Source organism: Salvia splendens, chromosome 2 (genome assembly GCF_004379255.2).
Source record: "Salvia splendens isolate huo1 chromosome 2, SspV2, whole genome shotgun sequence".
Taxonomy (NCBI): Eukaryota; Viridiplantae; Streptophyta; class Magnoliopsida; order Lamiales; family Lamiaceae; genus Salvia; species Salvia splendens.
In genome coordinates, this window is record NC_056033.1 from 7,132,665 (window position 1) to 7,157,943 (window position 25,279).

Consider the following 25,279-nt stretch of genomic DNA (forward strand, 5'->3'; position numbering starts at 1 on the left):
AAAAAAAAATGAAAGGGATTTGAGATGCGAAGTTGTTGTATTTTTGTATTTCTAAATTTGTTTTATTAATATTAATTATTTCAGCGTACAATATAGAAATTGGTATGGTGAAAGTGACAATGACAATCTGTCAAATTTTTACAATTTGAATAAAGTAATGGTTTTGATACAATTTCTGGGCATCCGCAAGGCGTCTCGTTGCGGTCCCTATCTTGTCTCGGAGAGACGAGACGGCAGCGAGATAGCGTTGCGGGCTCCATCTCATCCCCAACCCGTCCCCATCCCATCCCGTCTCGTAACTCGTCTCGGAGAGACACTTGGCGAGCTGCGGTTCGTCCGTGACGCCCACTCGCCGGCCCGCGAGTGGGCGTCGTTTATTTCCGTTGAAAGTGTATTTTTTATTATTTTTTAAAAAAAATTCAGAAAAAAAATCAAAAAATTAAAAAAATCTCAAAATTATACTAGCCGTTTATAGCCTTTTTTTTACAATTTATTATTATTTTTATTTTTTTAAGCCCCCAATCACTTCTATAAATATCAAATCATTCCCACAAATTAATCCCCAAAAAAACTCTCTATTCCCACTCAAACACTCTCAAACACTCTACATTCTTCATCTCAAAACATTATTCTTCTCCCAAATTTAATCCATTCATGGATCCATTTGAGTAAATGCGTCGAATAATGGAAGAATCGCTAGCAGAAGATCGACGTCAGGAGGAGGAGGAAGCCGCGGCGCCTCAAAGGCGATCCCAGACTTACATCCATCGTAACCGGGAGGAAGCCGCCGCAAGCTTGGTACGCGACTACTTTTGTTTCTTTGAGTTTTAAGATTTTGAATTTAGAGAGAGTGAGCAGAAGATTTTAAATTATGTATTTTTTTATATTTTTTTAGGATTTTATTAATGTGGTTTTTTATTTTTTTAGAATTTTAAGTTGTAATTTTATTTTATTTAATGAAGTATGTTTTTATTAATTGAATTTGTTGGAAATAAAAATAAAAAATGAAATTGAATGAATAGTTAAGGGATAAGATGGTTAAGAGATGGAGGGTTGCAGGTGTTGTCTCTTAGTTAAGAGATGGGATGAAAAGTACAGTGGGGCCCATGAATAGTGAAGAGATGAGACATTTAAAAGATGGATAAGAGACAGCGTTTCGGATGGCCTCATGGTGCTGTTAGCATTGTTAGTAAAGATTAAATATTATTAATATTTTAATAATTACTATATTGATAGTTATAGCATCAGCAATGGCGCCCGTCCCGGCGGAATTCCGATCGACGTGCGGGAAGTCTGCGCGGGCCGTTCGCCATTGTGCAAGGGAGGCACGGATACGGACATCCGCTGCGGACACCGGCGTTCAGCGGATATCCGTCGCGACGTCCGTGCGGATGCCCCGATTATTGCATTAATTTTTTTATTGTGGGAAGTCCGTTGAGATGTCCTTGGAGATGTGCGCCACTGTGTAGTGGGATATCCGTATGACGTTGGCATCCGCAGTGGGATGTCTGTATGACGTGACAGAAGGTGTTTTTAGGATGTCCGTGAGGATGTCCGCCGGAACATCTGCACCATTGCTAATGCTCTTACAAAGCAATGAAGAAAAAAAGACATCCTGAAAAAGTCATCCTTCAAAAACAGAAAGAAGAGACGAGAGAGAAATAGAAAGCAAGAAAAGGAATAAGACATCCTGCATAAAATCATTGAAAAGTTAAAACGGTGTAAAGTCGAAAATGCTCAACCCCTAAAAGAGTATTTTTGAATAAAAAAAAGTAAAAAATGATTATTTTCGAGATAAACTCTTAATCCATGGATGTTTAAAGATATTTTTAAAGTATATGAGCTATGAGCGAGATAAACCCATATTTCAAGTACTATTTTTAAAGTTCACTTTAAAATTTAAAAACAACCAATTTTTATCTCATGCTCTCGCTATTTATCATTTAAAAATAAAAGAATTTAAAGTTTTAAACCCTACTAAAGCCGAGCACTGCCCGCTCACATCCAATACCCTCACCGCCGCTTCCGCCATCGACGTCTTCGCCCTCGAATCATCTCTGTGTATCAGCGTGTAAGTATGGATTCCAAAACCTAATAAACTTTTTCATACAATTCGCCTTTACTTTTTGCTTGTGCAAATCTCTAATTTGGTTCTAGAAAAACAGCGGATACTTATTGAAATTGGATTGGAAAATCGCCAAAGATGTTGCCAACTGATTCAACCAAAACGCTATCCTTCAACCGCTGCATAACGGAGGGAGATTTGGTCATTGTGTATGAGCGGCACGACGTGATGAAGGCTGTACAAGTTTCGGAGAAGGGGGTTTTACAGAACCGTTTTGGTATGTTCAAGCATTCTGATTGGATTGGGAAGCCGTTCGGCTCTAAGATCTTCAGCAGTAAAGGCGGATTCGTTTATTTATTGGCTCCGACGCCTGAGCTGTGGACTCTGGTTTTGAGCCACAGGACGCAAATTCTATATATTGCGGATATAAGTTTCGTGGTTATGTATTTGGAGATTGTTCCTGGTTGCGTGGTGCTTGAATCCGGCACGGGAAGTGGATCCTTGTCTACTTCTCTTGCACGTGCTGTTGCTCCCCATGGCCATGTTTATACGTTTGATTTCCATGAACAGAGGGCTGCTTCAGCCAGGTTACTAGTTTGTGTATTCATTCTCTCGTTTTGTGGCTCTTGAGCGTTTATGTTTGTTGTTTATTCCTATCATTATGTCAATGCTATTTCATATCTTCAAATTTAACTAAGTTTGATTGTATTTTCAGTTAGAATCACAGTCTTCATCTTGCAGGGGTTTTTGTTATTTGATGAAATCTGAAATGCTTGAAATTTGACCATGTTTGATTGTCTATTTAGTTAGAAGTATTTCCTTCCTTCGAATAGGGTTTTTTGCTATTTGATGAAAATTGAGGTGCTTCATATTTTATTATACTAATTGGATGTGCAGTTAGAAGTATTTTGGGCGGATTTCTGTGTTTTTGAGTGACTTTTTTGCCAATTTTTATGACAACATACATGTATGTGTAATTGTTTGTTTCAGGGAGGATTTTGAACGCATAGGATTGAGTAGTTTGGTGACGGTTGGTGTGAGAGACATACAAGGTGAGGGTTTCCCAGATGAATTCTTGGGAAGGGCGGATTCTGTTTTCCTCGACCTGCCTCAGCCATGGCTAGCGATTCCTTCTGCTGCAAAAATGCTGCAGCAAGATGGGGTCTTGTGCTCCTTCTCTCCCTGTATTGAGCAAGTGCAGAGATCTTGTGAGACACTCAAATCATCCTTTACCGGTAGACTGCTACTCTAAACTTTCAACTTGAAAACCTCTAAATTTGTGCTGACCATTTCCAAACTAATTATCTAACTTGTTCAATGTTGCAGATATAAGAACATTTGAGATACTCCTCCACACATATGAAGTTCGAGAAGGGCACTTGCCAAGTTGGCAGGATGGTGATGGGGTTTTGGCATCTCTTAAGGGTTGCAAGAAAAGACAACGGTCCACAAATGGACAGGAGAATTCTCGACCTCAGACTGTCTTGGCTAGACGAATGGGTGAGACGAGGGGGCATACGGGTTACTTGACATTTGCTAGACTCAATTGCATCAGGTAGAAGTTAGAATTAGAACTTCTGTGTATTGCTGATAGCAGCAGTTGAGACTTTTTTGTTGTGCCAAATTATAGTCTATACTTCGAATTCTGTCATATAGTTAACTTAGAGCTTTGGTTGAATGTCATTCTTTTTCCTCTCAAAATGTAGAGATTCGAAATTGTCCTTTAGTTTGTTTCCTGGTGGCGGTTTATTTGAATATTATGATTCTTATCATAGGCATAATTTTGAGGTACAATAATTTGGCTGTCCTAACATAGTAACATCATATAAAGAGATAATACTAGTAATTATTTTAGAGGACAATGATTTAATACTCTTTGACATTGTAAAAAGTTAGAAAGATTGTCATGCCATAGCATTCTGGTGATTTTGGTAGAATTTTGGTATCGTGTTGGTAGAGATTTCATATTGTGTTTTGGTAGCACTTTTATTTTGACTTATTGTATTTATTGGATATTCTTATTGAAGTATGTAAAATGTATAATTATATACTACACAGTAAATCCCAGTGCCAATTGTTTGTTTTATGTAATTCTTATTTTAGTAGTAGTATCTCGTTATGAATAAATGGGAAAATAATTCTGAAATAATAAAAAATGATTGCAGTGGCGTATATAATATTCTTCTCGACGGTATATTTTTTTAGCATTGCATGTTGCATGTGAGTCTGTGTGACATACAAGAAGGCAAAGATATAAACTTGGTAGGAAGCAACTTCAAACTCCCAATTTAAATCAAAGGATTGCAAATGTTTATAATATCATCACAATTACACAAAAAGAACCCCTGTAATGGAAAAAATAACATTACTCCAATACATGAAATACACTTACTTTATGGAAGAAAATATTTCAATTTCAAGGGAGGAAACTCTCCGAGAGAAGGATAATCAGAAGGATGATAAGGATAATCAGGAGGAGGAGAGGGAGTAGACGAAGGATAAGGATAATCAGATTGATAAGGAGAAGGAAAGGGAAAAGAAGGAGGAGGAGAAGAAGAGGGAGAAGCAGCAGTAGAAGCAGGAGAAGGAGGAGAAGCAGAAGTACAATCAGGAGAAGAAGGAGGATCAGAAGAAGAAGAAGAAGGAGAAGGAGAAGAGATGGAGGAAGAAAGGGAAGGAGAGGGAGAAGAAGGATAAGGAGAAGAAGAAGGAGAAGGATAAGAGGGAGAAGGAAATGAAGAGGGAGAAGTAGCAGAAGTAGGAGGAGGAGAAGGAGAAGAAGGAGAGGAGAATGGGAAGGAGGATGAGAAGAAGGTAAATGAGGAGGACAAAAATGAGAAGCTGAAGAAAAGTGGGATCTGAGTTGGGAGTCAATATATGATTTCTTCTCTGTACCATTTTCAATAAAATTTACTGTGTTAATTACCTGTTGAAGAAAAACAGTGAATCAAAACTTAAAAGCAAATCTCTTGCCTCTTTTATGTTAGTTAGACTGTTAGGCAGCCAACAAAATAACTACCCCTTTGTCTGCGGTTACTTTTCCTACAGTGTTAACCAATTCTATCCCCAGAATTCTTCACGTGACAAACAGACCCAAATCATTCTCCAATTATAATCCCTTTTTCCAGATAATGCCTCACACTGACAGAGAGAGGAGCTAAAAGGTTGTAATCATTTTTTGTTTCTATTTTTTCCTAGGGATTTTTCTGTTCACAAATGGCGATTTTGTCAATCAACTTTTAAATCGGTTCTGTTTCTTCGACTTTGTTTCAATTAATACTGGCAATCAAGTCACCAAGATTCCGTTTTTATTTTTATTTTTGCTCAAATCTTAGAGTATGATATCTTTGATGCGCTTCATTTCTTCTCTCTCTTCGATCTTTTCCTACTTCTCTAAGAATACGTTCAATTATGTGCAGCATTGGTATAGTTTCTCAGAAGAATAGACGAATGCATAGATTCACATTGTTGTAAAACTGTAAAATCTGAGACTGAATATGTGTTTCCTTGCATTGCACAGGCCTTTTTGTATTGATAAACTTGGACCTTTATGGCTTCAATGACGATCAACTCAGTGAATTTTGGGACTGCTAAAGGTGTGAAATTTGAGTATGTAGGGCTGAAAGTGCTTCAGAATGTCACTTGTGAAAAGCCTCACTCGGTCAAATTTGCACCAAGGACCCTCACAGTGAATGCTGCTAAGGCTCACAGTGACGGGCCGGTTAAGAAGATGGGAAAGAGCGATGAGGAGTGTGAGGCCGCTGTCGTTGCTGGGATTGTTCCAGAAGCCCCCCCTGTGCCCCCAAAGCCATCTGCACCGGCCGGGACCCCTCTCGTCACCCCCCTTGTAGGTTTGCTCGTTTTATGAACCCCTATTGGGCATGTGTTCTAGGATTGATACTCAGGGCATCTCTGGATGTGTGTGCTTATTTTGATCATCAGGAGCTTAAGATATTTTGGTATCTGTAGAGAATTGAATTGTACTATGTTATAATTATGTTTAACTGCCATAGTTCTCGAATATCCGCTTCAAATTAATCTTATCCAAAATTTGTAAGGCATGTTTTGTTTCATTGGGAAATCGCTTCCACAAGCTTTGATGACAAGCTTTGATGAATCTGGTTGTGCTCATGTACTGATAGTGCTATGGGTGATCTTCATATTGTTTGTAACAGCCGCTTAGTAAAAGACCAAGGAGGAATCGCAGATCACCGAGGGCTGCATTCCAAGAAACTAGTATAAGCCCTGCAAACCTGGTTTATCCACTTTTCATTCATGAAGGTGAATTGGAAAGTCTGCTTTATGCACCAGAACATTTCTTCTACATGTTGATGTTGCGCTCAGAAACGATCTCATAGCATTATAACGTGCAGGAGAAGAAGACACTCCGATTGGAGCAATGCCTGGATGTTATAGGCTTGGATGGAGACATGGACTTGTGGAAGAGGTTGTTTTTTCTTGAAGCTATTATCTCTTTTTACGATTTACTTGATCCTATGTTGGTTATGGTTACTGCAACGATTTTCGTCTCAAAGAAACTGTGTTGATTGTCTAACCAATGTTGCACGTCTTGCTCAGGTTGGTAAGGCTCGAGATGTTGGTGTTAACAGCATCGTGCTATTCCCAAAAGTCCCCGATGCTTTGAAGGTTCTCATTTATTCGAAATGTTTTCCCATTTTTTACTAGCATAGCATGAGTCCTTATCTAGATCTCTTGAGTTGGGGGGAAGTATTAATTCAACTGGATTCTTTTCTAGACTTCCACAGGCGACGAAGCTTATAACAACAACGGGCTGGTGCCAAGAACGATAAGACTTCTTAAAGACAAGTATCCTGATCTTGTCTGTTAGTTGTTTTAGTACTATATATATTGGCTCCTTTTTGTCCTATCTCATATTTGTGGATGTGATGATCGTTAATCTGTATCCCTCGTAGGTTATATACACTGACGTTGCTTTAGATCCGTATTCCTCCGATGGGCACGATGGCATTGTTAGGGAAGATGGTAAGATCTGCTTCCTTAAGTGTGCTGGGACACTAATATAGTATTATCTAAATTCACTAAAAATTGCTAAATGTCACTTTTTCATATTCTGATTATTTGGACTCAATAGAAACAAAACTGCTGGTCTTGTGTCTCTCTTCATACTTAATGCCATTTTATCTTGGATATGAATGTCCTTTTATTTATGAGGATTTTGTGGCTTCGTGATTGAAACAAAACCGCTTGGCTTGTGTGAGTTGTCTCTCGTCATGGCATATTTGGTTGAGATAACACTTGAAAGGTAACTTGTGATTTGTGAACTGTGTAGGAGTTATCATGAATGATGAAACTGTACATCAGCTCTGTAAACAAGCAGTTTCTCAGGTAACAACGAATCCGACATAGCATACAGTTTCGCAAGAATTCACTTGGTTTTGAGGTTTCATTGATTTATGATTTATTACCTTGTGAACGTCGTTTGTAGGCCAGAGCAGGAGCCGATGTTGTGAGCCCCAGTGATATGATGGATGGTCGTATCGGGGCTATTCGAGCTGCTCTGGATGCTGAAGGATTTCAGCACGTCTCCATTATGTCTTACACAGCCAAGTATTTTCTTGCTTCAATCTTATTTTCTTGCTTGACAAAGTTCCCTATGCCTGCTGCTTTTTTAAGAATTCACGCGTGCGCGCGCACACACATACACGATGTATTTGAATCATGGAAGAGCTGGTAATTCACTATTTCCGATTCAAGATTTCTAGTTCACACTTTCTATACACTGTTCTTTCAGGTATGCTAGCTCATTTTACGGCCCTTTCCGAGAAGCTTTAGAGCATGCGCAGCGGTGGCGTCCGTCGCCCCCGCCGTCCGCGCCGCTGGCACGGACGCCATCCGCCGCCGCTGCGCTCGCGCCGCTGGCACGGCTGCTCGATGTATCGAGCACGTCCGTGCCAGCGGACGCACACGTGGCGCGCTCCCATTCGTCAACAGCATAGCCGTTGTGTTTAAACATTTTTTATTTTTTTAAAAATTGGTATTTAATTATAAATAATGCTAAAAAATAAAAAAAATATTTTCCAAATCCCAAAAATATGGCCGTTTTTTCCCGTTTTTTCTGAATTTTTTTGATTTTTTTATTTTTATTTTTTTCCCAAAATCATCTATAAATACAAACATTCATCACTCATTTATCACATCAATTCACCTCTCATTCATCTCTCATTCATAATTCTTATACAAACTATCAACACATTCAACATTCACTCAAAACATCAAATGGATTTCACTCATCTCATGGCGGAAGCGGAGCGCGAAGAACAAGAATACTACGAACAACATCGTGCCGCTTACGAAGCATATGTCGCGGCGAATACCCCCGCTCATCCTCCTCAACGCACTAGATCAAATCGCCGCTACATCCATCGTGACCGGGAGGGAGCCCACGAAAGGCTCGTTGCCGACTACTTTGCCGACCATCCGCGGTTTCCGGCAGATTACTTCAGGCGCCGTTTTCGCATGTCAAAGCGCTTGTTCATGCGAATTGTCAACACATTGTCCGCACGTGTTGAATACTTTCAAACAGGTGTAGATGCAGTCGGCCGGCAAAGTATCACGGCGTTGCAGAAGTGTACGTGTGCCATCCGACAACTCGCTACTGGGCAAACGGCCGACATCTTCGATGAGTATTTGCATATCGGTGAGTCCACTGGAATCCTTTGTTTAAAGAATTTTTGCGAGGGCGTTCGTTCTGCTTTTGGGGATGAATTCCTTCGGGCACCCACCACCGATGATTGCCAACGGTTGCTTCGTCTTCACGAATCAGTCCATGGCTTTCCCGGAATGCTTGGCAGCATTGACTGCATGCATTGGAGGTGGAAGAATTGCCCGACTGCTTGGAGGGGGCAACACTTAAGCGGTCACAAAGGCGGCGGCCCAACACTTATTCTTGAGGCGGTCGCCGACTATCGCCTATGGATTTGGCATGCATATTTCGGCGTTGCCGGATCCAACAACGACTTGAACGTGCTCTATTCTTCACCACTCTTCAATGATGTGATGAATGGTGTAGCACCGGCGATCGACTTCACCATCAACGGAAATACATACCGCATGGGTTACTATCTCGCCGATGGTATCTACCCAAGGTGGTCGACGTTCGTGAAGACGCTCCACAACCCGCACGACCCGAGACGGGTTCTTTTTGCGCAGCGTCAAGAGTCAGCGCGGAAGGACGTCGAAAGAGCCTTCGGGGTCCTTCAAGCTCGATTCAACATTGTGAAGGCCCCGGCTCGGCTGTGGTACGTGAATAATATCGCCGACATCATGTTCACGTGTATTATATTACACAACATGATTATAGCCGACGAAGGGCCGAGGGCGGCTAGCTTCTACGACGAGGACGAAGCCGGAAGATCAACAGCGAGGTCTCCCCCACGCCGAGGCGAGCATACGACGGTTGGCCAGAGGATCGAGACAAGACACACAATGCGCGATACTCGAATCCACAATCAACTACAAGAAGACCTAATCAACCACATGTGGGCGAAATTCGGCAACGAGTAGTGGTTTTTTTAATTTTTAGGATTTTAATTATGTAAATTTTAATTTTTAGGAGTTTAATTATGTAATTTTTCATTTTTAGGATTTTAATTATGTAATGTTTAATTTTATTTGTCATTTGTAATATTTATTGTGGTTTTTAAATGAATTTTAATATTATGGAAATGTTATTGTTTAATTGAATTTTAAATTAATTGTGCTCGTCCTTGCGGAAGAGCACAGTTGTGGGTGTTGTGCTCTTGCCAGAGAGCAGGCATGAATAGTACCGTCCGGGCCCACAACCGTGCCGCTGGCAAGAGCACGGTTGTGGATGCTCTTAGACTCAAATCCGAGATTCGGAGACAAAAAGACGTGCGTCGCTTACTCTATCTTCATCTCGAGTTTCCTCAATGGCAGACTTTGTAGTAACATGAACTTGTAAAAACAGGTACCAAATGAATCCAGCTAACTATAGAGAAGCCCTTATCGAAACCCATGAGGACGAGGCTGAAGGGGCTGATATCCTTCTGGTTAGTATGACTATGATCACAGCTTTAATGCAGACTTCGATCTGAACGCTTGGTAACGATATTTCCATTGTTAATAGGTCAAGCCGGGTCTACCTTACCTCGACATTATACGCCTTCTGAGGGATAACTCTTCTTTGCCCGTTGCAGCATACCAGGTAACTCATTCAAAATCGAAACTCAAAATATCTCGAAAACCTATTAGGCAGTCATCGTGCAGCATTTTGAATTACATCCACGGACGATTGCCACATTTCAAGAAAATGGCAATTGGTAGGTTTTGTGATTTTCTTGACATGTGGCAATCATCCGTGGATGCAATAGGAGATCTTGCAGTTGAGGATCCGCCTTGGTAAAATTGAGTGACACACGTCGTTCTTGCTGTGTACTATTAGGTGTCGGGCGAATACTCGATGATCAAGGCTGGCGGGGTTCTGAAAATGATAGACGAGGAGAGGGTGATGATGGAGTCGCTGATGTGTCTTCGACGAGCAGGCGCAGACATCATCCTCACATATTTTGCTTTGCAAGCCGCTAGATGCATGTGTGGGGAGAAGAGGTGAGATGTAACCCAACTCTCATGTGTTGTGTGTAGAATTTTGTCAGAATTGGATTCCTTCAACTATGCATCTTGCAGCTTTTAATTTTATGTAACCATCTTAAATTCATTTTATTTTTTGTTGATTATTTATAATCCTATCTACACTGTGTTTCATATGTCGGGATATTAGCAAATGCTTGCGGTGCTAATTATAAATTCTTTTTATTAAGCTGGATACATTTGGTTAGCAAAAACAACAGATAATTGGACAGGAACAATTATATAAGCCAACAGCATTTCACTTAGAATCAATGTATAAGAAGATACATGATTATAATGAGGCATAACACAGCTAGAGAAATGGTGGCTCTACATGAAGAGAGAGAGAAGAATGAATAAATACTCTTAACTCTCCTCCTTCTGCTCCTATGAACACAGCCACCCTTCTAGGATGGGGGAGAGTGAGATAATTCTCTAATGCTTCCCATTTACCTGTTTCCTAATTTAACCAAAATTTAGATATGCACATCACCATTGCTCTCGACGAACCCCATTTACAGCGCGCGTTCGCTTAGGTATCTCTCAGCAATCGCTGCATGAGTCGCCGCGCCTACAGTGAGTGCGTCTTCGTCGATCATGAAATGAGGGGAGTGCGCCGAGTGCACGGAGCCAAGTGTCTTGTTTTTTATGCCTATGTAGAAGAAGGCTGCGGGGACCACCTCCGAGTAGAAGGAGAAGTCCTCGCCCCCCATGACAGGCTCCACGACTTGGAAGTTCGCGGGGCCCCCTAGGTCGGTGCTGACCCTCTTCACGTGCTCGTACATCAGGTCGTTGTTCACCATGGGAGGGTAGATCGAGTCCGAGTCCTTGAAGAAGTCGACAGTTGCTGAGCATTTGTAGACCTTAGCTTGGGCTACTATCACCTGTTTATGAGATGATTCAAGGTTAAAAAACATGGGTCATTCATGGCTGCCCTATTGCACAAATAGTTAAAGACTGCTCGGACGAATTGTCACGGACCTCTTCTATTCGTTTTACAAGCCGCTGGAAGCTTGCGGTAGAGAATGCCCTCAAGGTGCCACCAAACGCTATGCTCGTTGGCGAAACATTAGGATCGTCTCTGCTGTCCACGAAAGTAACAGAGACAACCTGGGGTATATAAACAGTATTGAATATTATTAGTTTTCGCACATCTATTAGAACTAGTGATATAACTTCATTCTTTAGGAAGAAATGGCAGTGTAGATATTGAATTTGTAACCTACCTGAGAATCCAAAGGATTAGATTCGCGGGATACAATGCCCTGTAAACTGATCACTGCAGCTGAGGCGGCTAAGACAAGGTCACTGGAGTGATGGGAATTCCCACTAGTGATCTGCTGGCCAGTTATAATAGCCTTAAAGAAACCACAACCAGCTAGTAAAGGACCGGATCTTGACCCGATGACAGACGTTTGGAGAAGATGAGATACATGCATCGCGAAGATGGCTTCAACATCTTCAAGAGCTCCCTCTTCAATCATTCTTTTTGCTCCATTCCCAGCTTCCTCTGCTGGCTGAAAGAGCAGAATCACTGTCCCCTGCCATAAGCATAATATTGGCAGAGTTAAAAATAAGTACAGTCTCCTCATCACAAGAATTCAAATATTTCCATTAATGCACTTGACATTATCCGATGACCCCATGATTCTAACAGCGATTTAGATTATTCTCGTCATATATGAATGCATTTCCATGTAAGACCTTTAATGGATAGAAGAACCGACAGAAAATGATAAAAATGCAATAATCAGTGGGTGGATAACCTTTGGCAATGGCCTTTTGGAAAATTAACCTCATATGGAAGGGTACAAAATAGGTGAGGCAAGGTCCCTGTCTCGAACAAAGTCGATTTTTACTGATGTGCACACTGATTAGTAAGAAATGAAAGATCAATCGAAGGTTAGTGGCGCACATTACGACCACATGTCTTAGTGGCTAATCAAATTGTTCACGTCGCTTACAATTTACCTCAACTATATCACAATTATGCACAGCCTGAGATCCAGAAGTAGCTAAGACTTGATTTTATGTTTTTAATTTATTTTATAAAGAGTCACACTCAAGCTTAGGAAGGAATATTGAATACAGATCACTTGCTCCTCTTTCAGACTATAGTTACCAATTCTCCTCACCACCCACGACCATCACCAACATAACATGATGAGGCTCATGAAAGAGAAACCCTAAACTTTTCGATGATTATGATGTAAATGGTCCCGGTGCAAGTAGTTGGCAGTCACTGTCTAGAATTTACCAGCACATTCCCAAAGACATGGATTATTTTACTGCTCATGCTAGTACTAGACGAGTATTCTGTACATCTCATTCTGTTCCGATCATACAAATCTGTTAACCTGATGTGGCACTTCTGAGGAAATATATAAATGTCATGGGGCATGATATTTATTGAGACATGATAACTTTGAATAACTGTACTAGGAGGAATTGAAAATTGCCTTTGATCTTTCCTTATCAAAAACTTTCTGGTGACACAAGATCCACAAAAACTTTCCTTATCAAAATGCTTTAAATTTGTTAGTTGAAAAACTCTCAACGAAATTTTGGATTTCGCTGCATTTGATGCCAAGCCTAGTTACTCCACTAACAAAGCATCAAAATACTCTGTTAGTACTAAGATGCCCGTAAAGTGTTATTCCCCCATCAAAAAGATGAAATTAATTAGTAAGAGACCCCTAACTTAGTCATGTACAGATAAAAGCCAGCAACCACATGTCAACAGATTCCCTAGTAAGATCAGAGTCTTGATTCTCTTAATCACATAAAAGCATTAATATAAGAGCACTAATGTGGCTTATTCTATCCGCAACTTGCATCAACTATTATTCGACACCGCCATTATGATTAGCTTAAAGATGATTCATGTGGCTGAACTGACCTTCAAGTGATTCTCCCTAGCCTTAAGGATCCTAGCTGCGCCCATGAGCATCGCCACGTGAGCATCATGGCCACAGGCGTGCATTTTACCCGCGTTTTTGCTCTTGTGTTCCCATTCAACGGCTTCCTATCAATAACAATAAATGCCAAATTTGAAAAACAGAGGATTTTCCACAGGTTTAGAGGTCAAAAATTGGTACCATATCCATAAACACTAGGTGGAAGTCAATTAGGCATACCACCAACAACGTACAAATTAATCTTCCTTTTATTCCCTAATAATTGTCCCCTCTTTCCACCGAATCAAAAAACGGAAAACACGCGAAAGACGAACATGGAAGGTTTACTAAAGGGGGAAAAATAAACAAATTAGGGATTTAAAAAAGTAGAACCTGGATCGGCAGAGCATCCATATCGGCTCTGAGGGCGACGAACGGCGCCTTGCCGGTTCCGATCATCGCTCTGATCCCCGTTTTAGCCAATGGAAAGCGGTAGCCGACATCCAGACCGTCCAATTCACGGCGGACGAGGCGGCTGGTCTCGTGCTCCTCGAAGGCCAGCTCCGGATTCTCGTGTATCGCGCGGCGCACGAATTTTATCCACTTCACGAAATCCGATCCCCGCGCGATCCTCGCGATCTCGTCGGCGGCCGATTTCTTCGCCACCTGTACCGCTGAGGAGTGGTTTTTCAGCTTCAGCGGCGGATACCTAAGAGAATTGAGCGCCGATTCGAAGTAGGAGAGGATGTCGTGATCGCTCGACCTCTCCGTCGCCGCTTCCGGCGGTGGCGCGGTGGTGATCATGCAGGAGAAGGCGAGCGCGGCGACCGCGAGCGATAGGAACGGCGATTTGTGGAGATGCGTGTTCATTGCTAGTGTAGAAGTAGCAGTAGTATTACTACAGTTGAGTGTATTTTGTGTGAGAGAGAGAGAGATCTGTTAATGGAGTTTTTCTGTTTAGAGAGAGAGAGAGAGATGGTGTAGAAAAGGAATTAAGGAAGGTATTGGTAGAATAAGAACACGTGGGGAAAAAGGACCAACTGTTGAAAGGCGCAAATAGATATATGTCACGTGGGGAAATGGTGAGTTGTTTAATCAAGTACGTTCTGCAGTGGAGCCCGCCATTATCCCATACCCAAGTGAAGGATTATTCTTACCATTTTTGGTTGCAACTCTAAATAAGATTTTTATCTAATTTTAAATTCAAAATTGTCACATTTTCTATAGACATCGGACTCATTAGTCATTATTCCCAAATTTCATCGGTATGACTGTAAAATTTTGATAATAATAAAATAAATGCCATTTCTATTTATGTAGTAATGATGTTTCATACAACAAATATAGTTACGCTTTAAGATGCAGAATTTGATTTGAGATAGACATGTATGCAACACATAAATGGATTATCACTTTAATAGAAGCTATGCATTTATATTGTAGTGGAAAATTGCTTTTTTCGGATATGAATTGTGTAGTGCATGCTTTTAGAACCGGCGTCAAAATCGCGACGCCGATTTTTCGCCGACGCCGGTTCTGACGCCGAACCATTGGAACCGGCGTCGGCGAAATCGGCGTCAAAATCGGCGTGGCCATGCCGATTCGCGCGATGACGCCGGTTCCGACGCCGATCCTCACGGCGCTATTGTGGGTCCCGGATCGGCGTCAAACCGGTGTCAGATTTTATTTTTTATTTTTTTTCTTTTGAAAACACTATATATACGCGCTTTGAACGTCATTTTCATTCGCACCACTTGTTTTAACGAGTACTCTCTCTCTACCTTACTTTCTGTACAAGATCAATTTAAGAAATGAGTAGTGCCAATGGTAGTGGTGGGGATGCGGATGAGTACGAGCGTATGCTGAACGAAGAGCTAGATGCCTACACGAGCCGTGAGGTTGATCGATGGATGCAGAGTTATATGCAGCCGGTGGCACCTCGCCCACGACCAGTTGTCCACCGTCGACAAGTGGTTGATCGTGATCATGAAGTTGCACATCAGCGTCTGTTCACAGATTACTTCGCAGAGGAGCCGCGTTTTAACGCCAACCATTTCAGGCGTCGTTTTAGGATGAGGCGGGACTTGTTTATGCGTATTGTTAACGCTTTGGAGCAGCGATATCTGTATTTCCGCTTCAGGCACGATGCGGCTGGCAGACCCGGCCACACCCCTATTCAAAAGTGCACTGCGGCAATCAGGCAGTTGGCCTACGGCACCGCGGCAGACATATGGGACGAATACCTCCACATCGGTGAGACGACTGCCATTGAATGTATGAAGTATTTCTGTCAGGGCGTGATCGAAGTATTCGGTGATCAGTATCTCCGAAAGCCTACCCCCGAAGATTGCCGGAATCTGCTGCGGATGCACGGGGATCAGCATGGGTTCCCGGGAATGTTAGGCAGCATAGATTGTATGCATTGGGAGTGGAAGAACTGTCCCGCTGCCTGGAAGGGGTTTTACACGACCGGCTACAAGGAAAAAAATCTCACGATGATCCTCGAGGTCGTAGCTGATTACCGGTTGTGGATTTGGCATGCGTATTTTGGGATAGCCGGTTCGAACAACGACCTAAACGTCCTCAACTCGTCGCCCCTTTTCAACGAGCAGTGCCAGGGCGTCGGTCCGGCCATCAGTTTTGTCGCCAACGGCAACCAGCATGATATGGGCTACTACTTGGCGGATGGGATATACCCTAGGTGGCCCGTCTTTGTGAAGACGATCCGGTGCGCATCAGATGCGAAGAAGGCCTACTTTGCGACGCGGCAGGAGTCGGCGCGAAAGGACGTGGAGCGCGCATTTGGTGTGCTTCAGGCTCGATGGGCTGCAGTTAAGGGACCAACGCGTTTGTGGAATGTCGACTGCATTGCTGATATACTGTACGCATGTATTATCATGCACAACATGATTGTCGAAGATGAAGGTGTACAACTGACTGATTGGGCCAACGACGATAATGAGGTCGGTCCAAGCCACGGCGTCGCCACCGCCAACGTACGAGGTGGGGTACCTCACGATGAAGAAGCCCTCCTCCAAGCACATGCCGACATGCGTCAGACGGAGGCTCATATTCGACTCCAAAAGGATTTAGTTGAAGAGTTGTGGGCGCGGAGGATTGCAAGGCGTTAGTTTTTATGTAAATTTATGTAATTTTTTTAAATGTAATTTTTTTAAATGTATTTTTTTTAAATTATTGTACTTTTTGAAATTTTAATAGTATTATTCAGTTTAAATGTATTTGTCTCGTAAATTAAATTCCGTATGTTGATAAGAGTGTAAATTAAATTATATAATTGTTATTAGTGATGTGGATAAGTAGTGTGAAGGCTATGTGAGGGCTATTTGATGTCCAGTTGATGTGGCAAGCTGATGTGGCAGGAGAATTGTAGTGCTGATGATGTGGCAGTGTGAAGGCTATGTGAGGGCTATTTGACGTCCAGTCTTACTGGAGATTAAACCTCACAATATTTTGTGCATTTTACATAAAACGCGGCTATTATTTTCTGGGATGTTTTACCCGAAATGCTTATCGTTTAGGTACTTAGAAGTACTATTTAGTATTCATTGTTTCATTTTTGAGATAAAATGTCCAATAAAATTTTTTTTATAACAATTGAAACATCGACTTGCCAACTAAAATTACATGTTGATTACCCTATTTATACACTAATTATCCAAAACTACACATCGATTGCTCAATGAACGTGTAATTTTGATTGTCATGTCGATATTCCAGAAGTCATATATATTTTGTAGGACACCTTTTCAAAAAAAAAAGAAAAAAATAAATGATGGTTAATTACCTAAATGGTGATGTCTTTGAAAAATGAAAACTTTTGAAACGACACATATTTTAATGTATAATTGGTAAAAATAAAATAGATAGAAGAAAAATGTGATTGAAGTATTGTTAGTGGAGAATCGATTTCATCCCATTGGAGAGAAAAGTATTTCTTAAAATAGAAAGTATAGAAAATTTATATTTTTAAGGGATAGACCAAAATGAAATAGTTTCTATTTTTAAAGGAAATATGCAAACAGGACATTTTACAAAATCTACTATTTATCCTTAAATTTTAATAGTGTAATACGAATTAAAATCAATTAATAAGTACATTTAATCAAATTAAATATTCGTTTTTGACGAGATTTAAATATAGGTACTGTATTAATCCAGTAAAAGAATATACTGCTGTATATCTTTGTCGTTGATGGTTTTTGGCCCTACTAGTCCGAAACAAATTTTAATTCTTCACAGTTAAGTTATATTTAAACTACAAAGTATCATGTACGGAGTAATACAGTATTTTCTTCGATTTGAAATTATTAACAAAAAGTTTGCGGTGCAAATAAAAGTTCACTATTTAAGATTTTAAGTTACCACATATTGACGTTTGAAAATAAAGTGTAGTAAAATTCATTTGGTTTTGACATTAGCTTTGTAATGGATATTTATTTTGTTCCAAAGGTGTGAATTGAATTGAGTGAGTCCATAGTCAATTTCTTATTCTAATTTGTGGGCCATGTACTATAGTAGGAGTACTAATAAAAACACAATAGATTGAAGTATTTAAGTCAATATGTACCAAGTATTATAAATTCATCTTTGGGATAGTATTTTGACACATAATTGCATTTACTTGTGGGTCAGATTCAAAATGCTAATCCAAAACGTGTGGAAATCAAATTTACAATCTCTTCAATTATTAGATTATTATCAATATTTACCAATGCATATTAATAACAGTGCATATGAATATTGATATGGGTTTTCTTTTAGATAATTAAGTTTCATTTGAATAAACATAAATTTAATAGTTCAACTTTTAATGTATTTTTCCAATTTTTTTGTAGTATCTATTTAATAAAAGGGATTGGGCCATAAAATCATAAGCTTTGGCTGAATTTTGGTGTTTTCCATAAACTTTAAAATAGTCTATAATTACAAACTTTACATTTTGCTTGTTATTTTTCACGGCAGGTCAATCACCAAATCCGACTAATTTACTTGCATTTTTTTGTCCTATTTAGCACTATTAAATCAACGTGGTTTTCTACGTGACATTTTTATCCTATTTGTCACGAACTTAAAAAGTGGTCTAAAATATTTTACAGCTGCCGCGCTAAATAAGTTTTTCTCCGAATATATCTTAGTTTGAGTTGAGAAATAACACACATAATATAAAATTTGTGATATTTCAGACCAATATTAAAGTTGACAAAAAAATAAAAATTTTATCAAAATTTATAATTTTAAATATCAATACCCCATAATTAAAGGACAAAGAACCATGATTTTTAATTTATTACTCATAAAGTAAGCTAGATTCGATCAACTTGCGTTAGCAGAATAATATATTTACATCTGTCCTTTTTTGTTATTTCCTGGCTATTTGAGTCTGTTTTGCTTTTTCCCTATTTCTTTGAAAATATAAATTTTATTTCAGATAGAAATCAATATTTCTTAATTAATCAACAACTACGGTTATAAATTGTTGAAAGAAATATGTACAGATAGAAACTAAATATTCTTAGCTAATCATCAACTCAAAATATTTATTATCGTTCTCTTCTTCTTCTTCACTTTTCTCCTCTCTTATTTCATTCTTTATCATGAGAAATTCAATCTCGGCAAAATTCCTAAATATCTATATTAATTAGTTTAAATATTAGTACTATCATTTATTCCAATTAAATATTTTTAAATCCACTTTGTCTTGATATGTATTGTGCTTTTATTTGCAGAATAGCCAAAGGAGCCTCATCCTCCACGTATAGTATATTTATACCGTAAATCAAATGTGTGAATATTTTACTATCCTTTCTGGTATTGATTGCCTTTCCAGTTTATTCTAAATTGACAAAATATGGAGTATCAGATAATATGAATCGTGAAGTTTCTAGTTGGAAATGTATACATCCATAATTTAAATACTCCATATCAGAAAATATGAAGTATCAGATAATATGAATCACGATTCATATTTAGAAATTTCTAGTAGTACTATTTTTTATGAGTCATTTATGGAATGCATGTAACTGTGCCACAGTGCAAGAGTTGTAAAAAAATAAAAGATCGATATACCTATCGGTTCAATTTTTTTTATCAAAAACTGTTCGAATAGATTGTGTTATTAATTATATACTCCATTTCTAATGGAAATCGAAAACAATATTTATTTTATATGTATAACCCTTTGTACAAAATCTAGTAAAATTGGTGACGACGAGCAATGTTCACCGAAAACACAAATTTAGTAAAAACTAAATACTACTAGTAGTAATATTTTTGGTATTTTCGTTTTAAGCGTGATTTATTGATATTGAGAATGAAGCTTTTGTTAGTAGTGGGCAGTGGCCATCCTGATTATTCTTTGTATTTCTATATATATATTTTAATTTTATACTTTGCTATTGATGGGGTGCGTACTAAACAAGCCCAACAGCAATGACGGCCCATCAGCCCAAAGCCCAAGGAAGAGTATGAGTTCGGCATTACCAAAGAGTTCGGCCTCAGCCTACAGCTCGGTAAAAGCCAACCTATCAAGCTCTGCTCTCAGGTCGGCATCAAGCTCTACTCTCAGATCGGCAACCAAAGCAGGAGTATGAGTTCGGCATTACCAAAGAGTTCGGCCTCAGCCTACAGCTCGGTAAAAGCCATCCAATCAAGCTCTGCTCTCAGGTCGGCATCAAGCTCTACTCTCAGATCGGCAACCAAAGCAGTTCGGTCTCAGTATTCGACCGAACAAGGAGTTAGTGGACCCATACAGGATGTCCAACACACCCACTACCACGTGGTGTCAACTCAGGCCACGATCGTAGGCCATGACCTACGCTACATCCACGATCTTAGGCCATGACCTACACGACATCCACGACTTAGGGTGGTGATGCAAGCCACGATCTTAGTTCCATATATAAATAGAACTTAGATCTGATAGGAGAAGGTTAGAATCTCTCTAGAGAAAAAGTCATATAGCAAGTCTGTGTTGTAAGCTGTAATTCGCAGATCAAGCAATACAAACCTGCCCCCATTTCTCCCCGTGGACGTAGATTTACCTCAGTAAATCGAACCACGTAAAATTTCCGTGTCGTAATTTATTTTTACGAGCATTCATCATCATCAATAATTCGCGGATTCATCACTGGCGCCGTCTGTGGGAACCGAAGAACAAAATTTGTGATAAAGCGAATTTTTGATCCATTTTTTTCCACCCAAAAAATGCATACCAGATCGCAGAGTACCCGTATTCCTGCCCGTGAGAACCAGGAGGAAGCCAATCCATCCCATAGGTCTGGAAAACAGCCTAGGGATAAATCCACCACCAGTTCTCATGGCGAAGGAACAGGCCGCTCCAAAAATCGTCCCACTGAGTCTTCCCAGCAGCCTGATTTGAATGAGGCTGTCAAGCTGTTCTTGGCTGAGAAGCAGGATGAGTTCTTAGCCTTCCTGCAAAAGAGCCAAGAGCCGAAGACGAAAGCGGAGGATTCTCCTTCCTCATCCAGACATGAAAGTCACTACCGCAGTAGTGCCGTGTCTTCCAGGAAGAAGAATCCTCAACCCCGACATATTCCTGTTCTTCCTCGGTACCGGAATCACAGGAGAACTCAATCTCCTCCATACCGACGAGATATCGGATTCGCCGTGTACGGAGCACTGAAGACTCCGTTCTCGGACGACATCACCCGAACTCCCCTACCACAGAACTACCGAACTCCGTCGATGACTTACGACGGGCTCGTGGACCCTCACGATTTCTTGGGGCGCTATCAGTATAACATGGCGAACCAGGGTCTCAACGAGGTCCACATGTGCAAGCTGTTTCCCGAGCTGCTCATCGGGAACGCGAGAAGGTGGTTCGATAGCCTCCCCCAGGGCAGCATCAGATCTTACCGAGATCTAATGGATGCCTTCCACAGGAGGTTCTTTCAGAAAGCGGAAGCCCGAATCACTTCGGCTCAGCTGCTTTCCATTCGTCAAGGTCGCGACGAAAAAATCAGCGACTTTATGACAAGATTCCACAAGGAATGCCTGCAAGTAGACGATCTCAACGATCTGCTTGTCATCTCGGCATTCCAAAATGGAATCCTGCCCGGAGCTCTCTACAGGAAGCTCGTTGAGTGCGGTCCGCAGACAGCTCAGGAAATGTGGGACATTGCGGACCAGTACTCCCGGGCCGATGAGGCAGACCGTCGCAAACGGTCGTTAGACAGCTCATCGTCCCGAGGAGACAGGAGGAAGCCCGATCATAGCGATCAGGGACATCCTCGCCGAACTCCTTTTGGCGATCAGGGACATCCTCGCCGAACTCCTTTTGAAAGGATTCAAAGGACTCCGGTGCAAGACAGATTGGGACCCCGTCTCAATCCCGAGAAGCCGCCCGCTCAGTTCGTACCGCTGAACAAGCCGAGAGCGGAAATTTTCGAACTACACTCTGACCTGTTCGAAAAGCCAAAGCGGATGACGAAATCTGCCGCGCGCCGACCCCAGGATAACTACTGCTCCTACCATCAAGACCACGGTCACGATACCGAGGAGTGCAGAAACTTGGCTGCAGGTATCGATGTTCTTGTGAGGGCAGGGACATTGAAAAAATACCAAAGCAAGCAGTCAAAGAAGAATAAGAAGCAGAGAGGTGCGAACTGCGCTCCTCAGGATCCGAAAAGGCAGCCGGATCCCGAAGACGATGACGAGCCGCAATATGATGGAGTAATCCTGACTATTGACGCTCTCCCTGCCGGGAAGACCAAGTCGTCCCTGAAGTCAGAGCGCAGAGGCTCCAATCGAGAAGAGCCAACGCATAAAAGGCTGAAGCAGGACGAAGTGATTACGTTCTCGGATGCTGATCCCGTCCCGGCCATCTCTCCTCACCAAGACGCCATTGTCATCCAAGCCGGAGTGGCAAACAAACTGATCCACAGGGTGTTTGTGGATACAGGAGCGTCAGTCAGCATTCTTTTTAAAGAGTGCTTCGACAAACTAGAAGTGGACCCAGCTCGGCTCAGCCCGGCTCCGCTTCCCCTGAAGAGCTTCGCCCAGGAGGACACCCGCCCTGAAGGTATTATCAGCCTTCCGATCACGGTGGGGAAAGCGCCTACTAGCTCCAGTACGATGATTGAGTTTTTCGTGGTGAAAGCTCGGTCCCCGTACAACGTCATCCTGGGAAGAGACTGGCTCAACACAGTTCGGGCCATTTGCTCCACTTATCACCTCACCATCAAGATCCCTACTAAAGGAGGGATAGCGGTCATCCGAGGTGACCAAAAGAGAGCAAAGGAATGTCTGCAAATTGCGCTTAGAAGTGCCGAGCAGTCAGATCGGCACCACCAAGCATAGCAATCACAGCAGCCGGAGTCAGAGGCAATGACCGAAGTCATACCGGAGCCGAATTCGATGACAGTTCAGCTGTACGAAGACGATCCATCCAGAACGGTTAAGATCGGCTTCGCGGGAACGCCTCTACTTCGGGAAAAAACCATCCAGCTCCTCAAGGAGTACAAAGACGTCTTTGCATGGTCTCCGTTGGACATGACCGGAGTGCCCCCCGAGGTAATCACTCATCGTTTAAATATTGATCCTTCGGTCCGGCCGATAAAACAGAAGCAAAGACTCTTTGCGGCAGAACGAAGTCAAGTCATCCATGACGAAGTCCGTCAATTATTGAAGGCGGATGTGTTATTCGAAGTGAAGTATCCTTCGTGGGTGGCCAATCCTGTCATGATCAAGAAAAAGGAAGGAGGATGGCGGATGTGCATAGATTTCACCGATCTAAATAAGCACTGTCCCAAAGATTGCTATCCCCTTCCGAACATAGATAAAAAAGTAGAAGCTTTGATAGGCTTTGAAATTTTTTGTTTTCTTGATCTATACAAAGGATACCATCAGGTTTTAATGGATGAGATTGACGCTTCAAAAACGGCCTTCATTACTGATTTCGGCATTTTCGCTTATAAAAAGATGCCATTCGGTTTAAAGAATGCCGGAGCCACTTATCAAAGGATGGTAGACAAGCTTTTTCGGCACCTGATTGGAAAGGAGGTCGAAGTGTATGTTGACGATATAGTCGTCAAGAGCAAAAGCACCTCGGAGTACGAGCACAACCTCAAGTCCACTCTCAACGTGCTCAAGAAAGCCAACCTCAAACTTAATCCCCAAAAGTGTACCTTTTTGGTAGATTCGGGAAAGTTTCTGGGTTGTTGGGTTTCAAAGGACGGACTCAAGGCAAACCCCTCAAAAGTTCAAGTCGTTCAGAACATGGCAATGCCGAAGTCAATACATGACGTGCAAAGGCTAACCGGATGTCTAGCCGCACTGAATCGATTCCTTTCCCAAGCAGCCGAAAAGCAACTGCCGTTCTTCAAGGTGTTGAAAAAGGCACCAAAGTTCGAATGGGGAGCCGAGCAGAAAAAGGCCTTTGACGAGCTCAAAAGTTGTCTAGCCGAGCTTCCTACTCTCTCTGCTCCAACCGAAGCCAAAGAAATATTCTTATACTTAGCGGCATCGGATCAAACCATCAGCGCGGTGCTTGTACGAGAAGAAGGCCTAAAGCAGCTTCCCATCTATTTTACAAGCCGAGCATTAAGAGGTCCAGAAACCAGGTATCAACCTCTGGAAAAGATTGCTCTGGCATTAGTAAATGCAGCAAGGAGACTGCGGCCATACTTCTATGCTCACAAGGTATGCGTCTTAACTGATCTGCCACTTCGGCAAGTATTGACCAAACCAGAAGCATCAGGCAGAATCGCCAAGTGAGCTATAGAGTTGGGAGAGCACACAATTGAATATCTACCTCGGAAAGCCATCAAGGGACAAGCCTTGGCGGATTTTCTTGCAGAAGCAAAGTTCGATCAAGCAATTCCTGTTATTGCCGAACAGAAGAATTCTGCCAATGCCGAACTAGCACAGCCCTTGGAATCCGAAGTAGAGCCGCCGGACTGCTGGAGCGGATTCGTAGATGGAGCTTCAAACAAGATGGGAAGTGGAGCTGGTATTTTACTTGTCGCTCCCGACGGACACGAGGTAACCTACTCACTTCGTTTCCTATTCCCCACTACTAATAATGAAGCCGAGTACGAAGCCCTCCTGGCCGGACTCCAGTTAGCGCAAAGTCTGCTCGTCAAATCTCTCAAAGTCCATTGTGATTCACAAGTCATAGTAAATCACATGTTGGGTACAAGTGAAGCCCGTGACGAGAGAATGAAGAAGTATTTGGACAAAGCGCAAAGCATCAGCCGAAGTTTCTCCTATTTTCGGATAATCCGTATTCCCAGAGCGGAAAATAGCCGAGCAGATACCTTAAGTAAGTTGGCCTCAGATCCGAGCTCAAAGGCGGAAGAATTAATGCATCGAAGCATTGATGAAGCCGAGGTACATTCAGTATCCAGCTCGCCGAACTGGATGACGCCGATCTTGCAGTATCTGGATCAAGGACAATTGCCCGAGGATAAGAGAGAAGCTCGGAAGATTACGTGCCGAGCACTTCGGTACGAACTTCATGAAGGAGTCCTCTTTAGAAAGTCTTACCTCCAGCCGTTATTGCGGTGCGTAGGACCAGAAGAGACGGACTACATCCTCAGAGAAGTTCATGAAGGATCGTGCGGTAGCCACATCGGAGCCAGAGCTTTAGCTAAAAAAGTTCTGAGATGGGGATATTATTGGCCAACCATGGTACAAGAGGCAGTGCAGC

At 41.7% G+C, this 25,279-nt stretch overlaps 3 protein-coding genes across 9 annotated transcripts; 2 read left to right on the forward strand and 1 right to left on the reverse strand.

The window, feature by feature from the left end:
• Window positions 1-1,915: 1,915 nt before the first annotated feature.
• On the forward strand, window positions 1,916-3,846 carry LOC121786189 (tRNA (adenine(58)-N(1))-methyltransferase catalytic subunit TRMT61A-like). The gene is made up of 4 exons (XM_042184770.1): window positions 1,916-2,071; window positions 2,166-2,652; window positions 3,056-3,300; window positions 3,392-3,846. Exons 2-4 carry the CDS (start codon window positions 2,204-2,206, stop codon window positions 3,622-3,624), a joined length of 927 nt encoding a protein of 308 aa, XP_042040704.1. The 5' UTR covers window positions 1,916-2,071; window positions 2,166-2,203; the 3' UTR covers window positions 3,625-3,846.
• On the forward strand, window positions 3,499-10,764 carry LOC121786160 (delta-aminolevulinic acid dehydratase, chloroplastic-like). 6 transcript variants are annotated; one of them, XM_042184760.1, is made up of 14 exons: window positions 5,132-5,229; window positions 5,586-5,912; window positions 6,241-6,346; window positions 6,439-6,512; window positions 6,644-6,712; window positions 6,822-6,905; window positions 7,000-7,069; window positions 7,377-7,432; window positions 7,533-7,654; window positions 7,839-7,874; window positions 9,923-9,958; window positions 10,035-10,116; window positions 10,194-10,271; window positions 10,509-10,764. In XM_042184760.1, the coding sequence occupies exons 2-14, from the start codon at window positions 5,616-5,618 to the stop codon at window positions 10,674-10,676; spliced, it is 1,278 nt and encodes a 425-aa protein (XP_042040694.1). In that variant the 5' UTR covers window positions 5,132-5,229; window positions 5,586-5,615; the 3' UTR covers window positions 10,677-10,764. The 6 variants fall into 6 exon arrangements, with proteins under 6 accessions (XP_042040659.1, XP_042040694.1, XP_042040653.1 ...); XM_042184725.1 differs by lacking the exons at window positions 5,132-5,229; window positions 7,839-7,874; window positions 9,923-9,958 and adding an exon at window positions 3,499-3,620; XM_042184719.1 differs by lacking the exons at window positions 7,839-7,874; window positions 9,923-9,958.
• Window positions 10,765-10,932: 168 nt separating this feature from the next.
• LOC121786149 (IAA-amino acid hydrolase ILR1-like 6) lies at window positions 10,933-14,594 on the reverse strand. 2 transcript variants are annotated; one of them, XM_042184697.1, is made up of 5 exons: window positions 13,984-14,591; window positions 13,593-13,718; window positions 11,920-12,234; window positions 11,675-11,803; window positions 10,933-11,577 (listed from the first exon to the last, which is right to left on the reverse strand). In XM_042184697.1, exons 1-5 carry the CDS (start codon window positions 14,458-14,460, stop codon window positions 11,209-11,211), a joined length of 1,416 nt encoding a protein of 471 aa, XP_042040631.1. In that variant the 5' UTR covers window positions 14,461-14,591; the 3' UTR covers window positions 10,933-11,208. The 2 variants fall into 2 exon arrangements, with proteins under 2 accessions (XP_042040631.1, XP_042040641.1); XM_042184707.1 differs by lacking the exon at window positions 13,593-13,718 and having other exon boundaries at window positions 13,984-14,594.
• Between the last annotated feature and the right edge of the window lie 10,685 nt (window positions 14,595-25,279).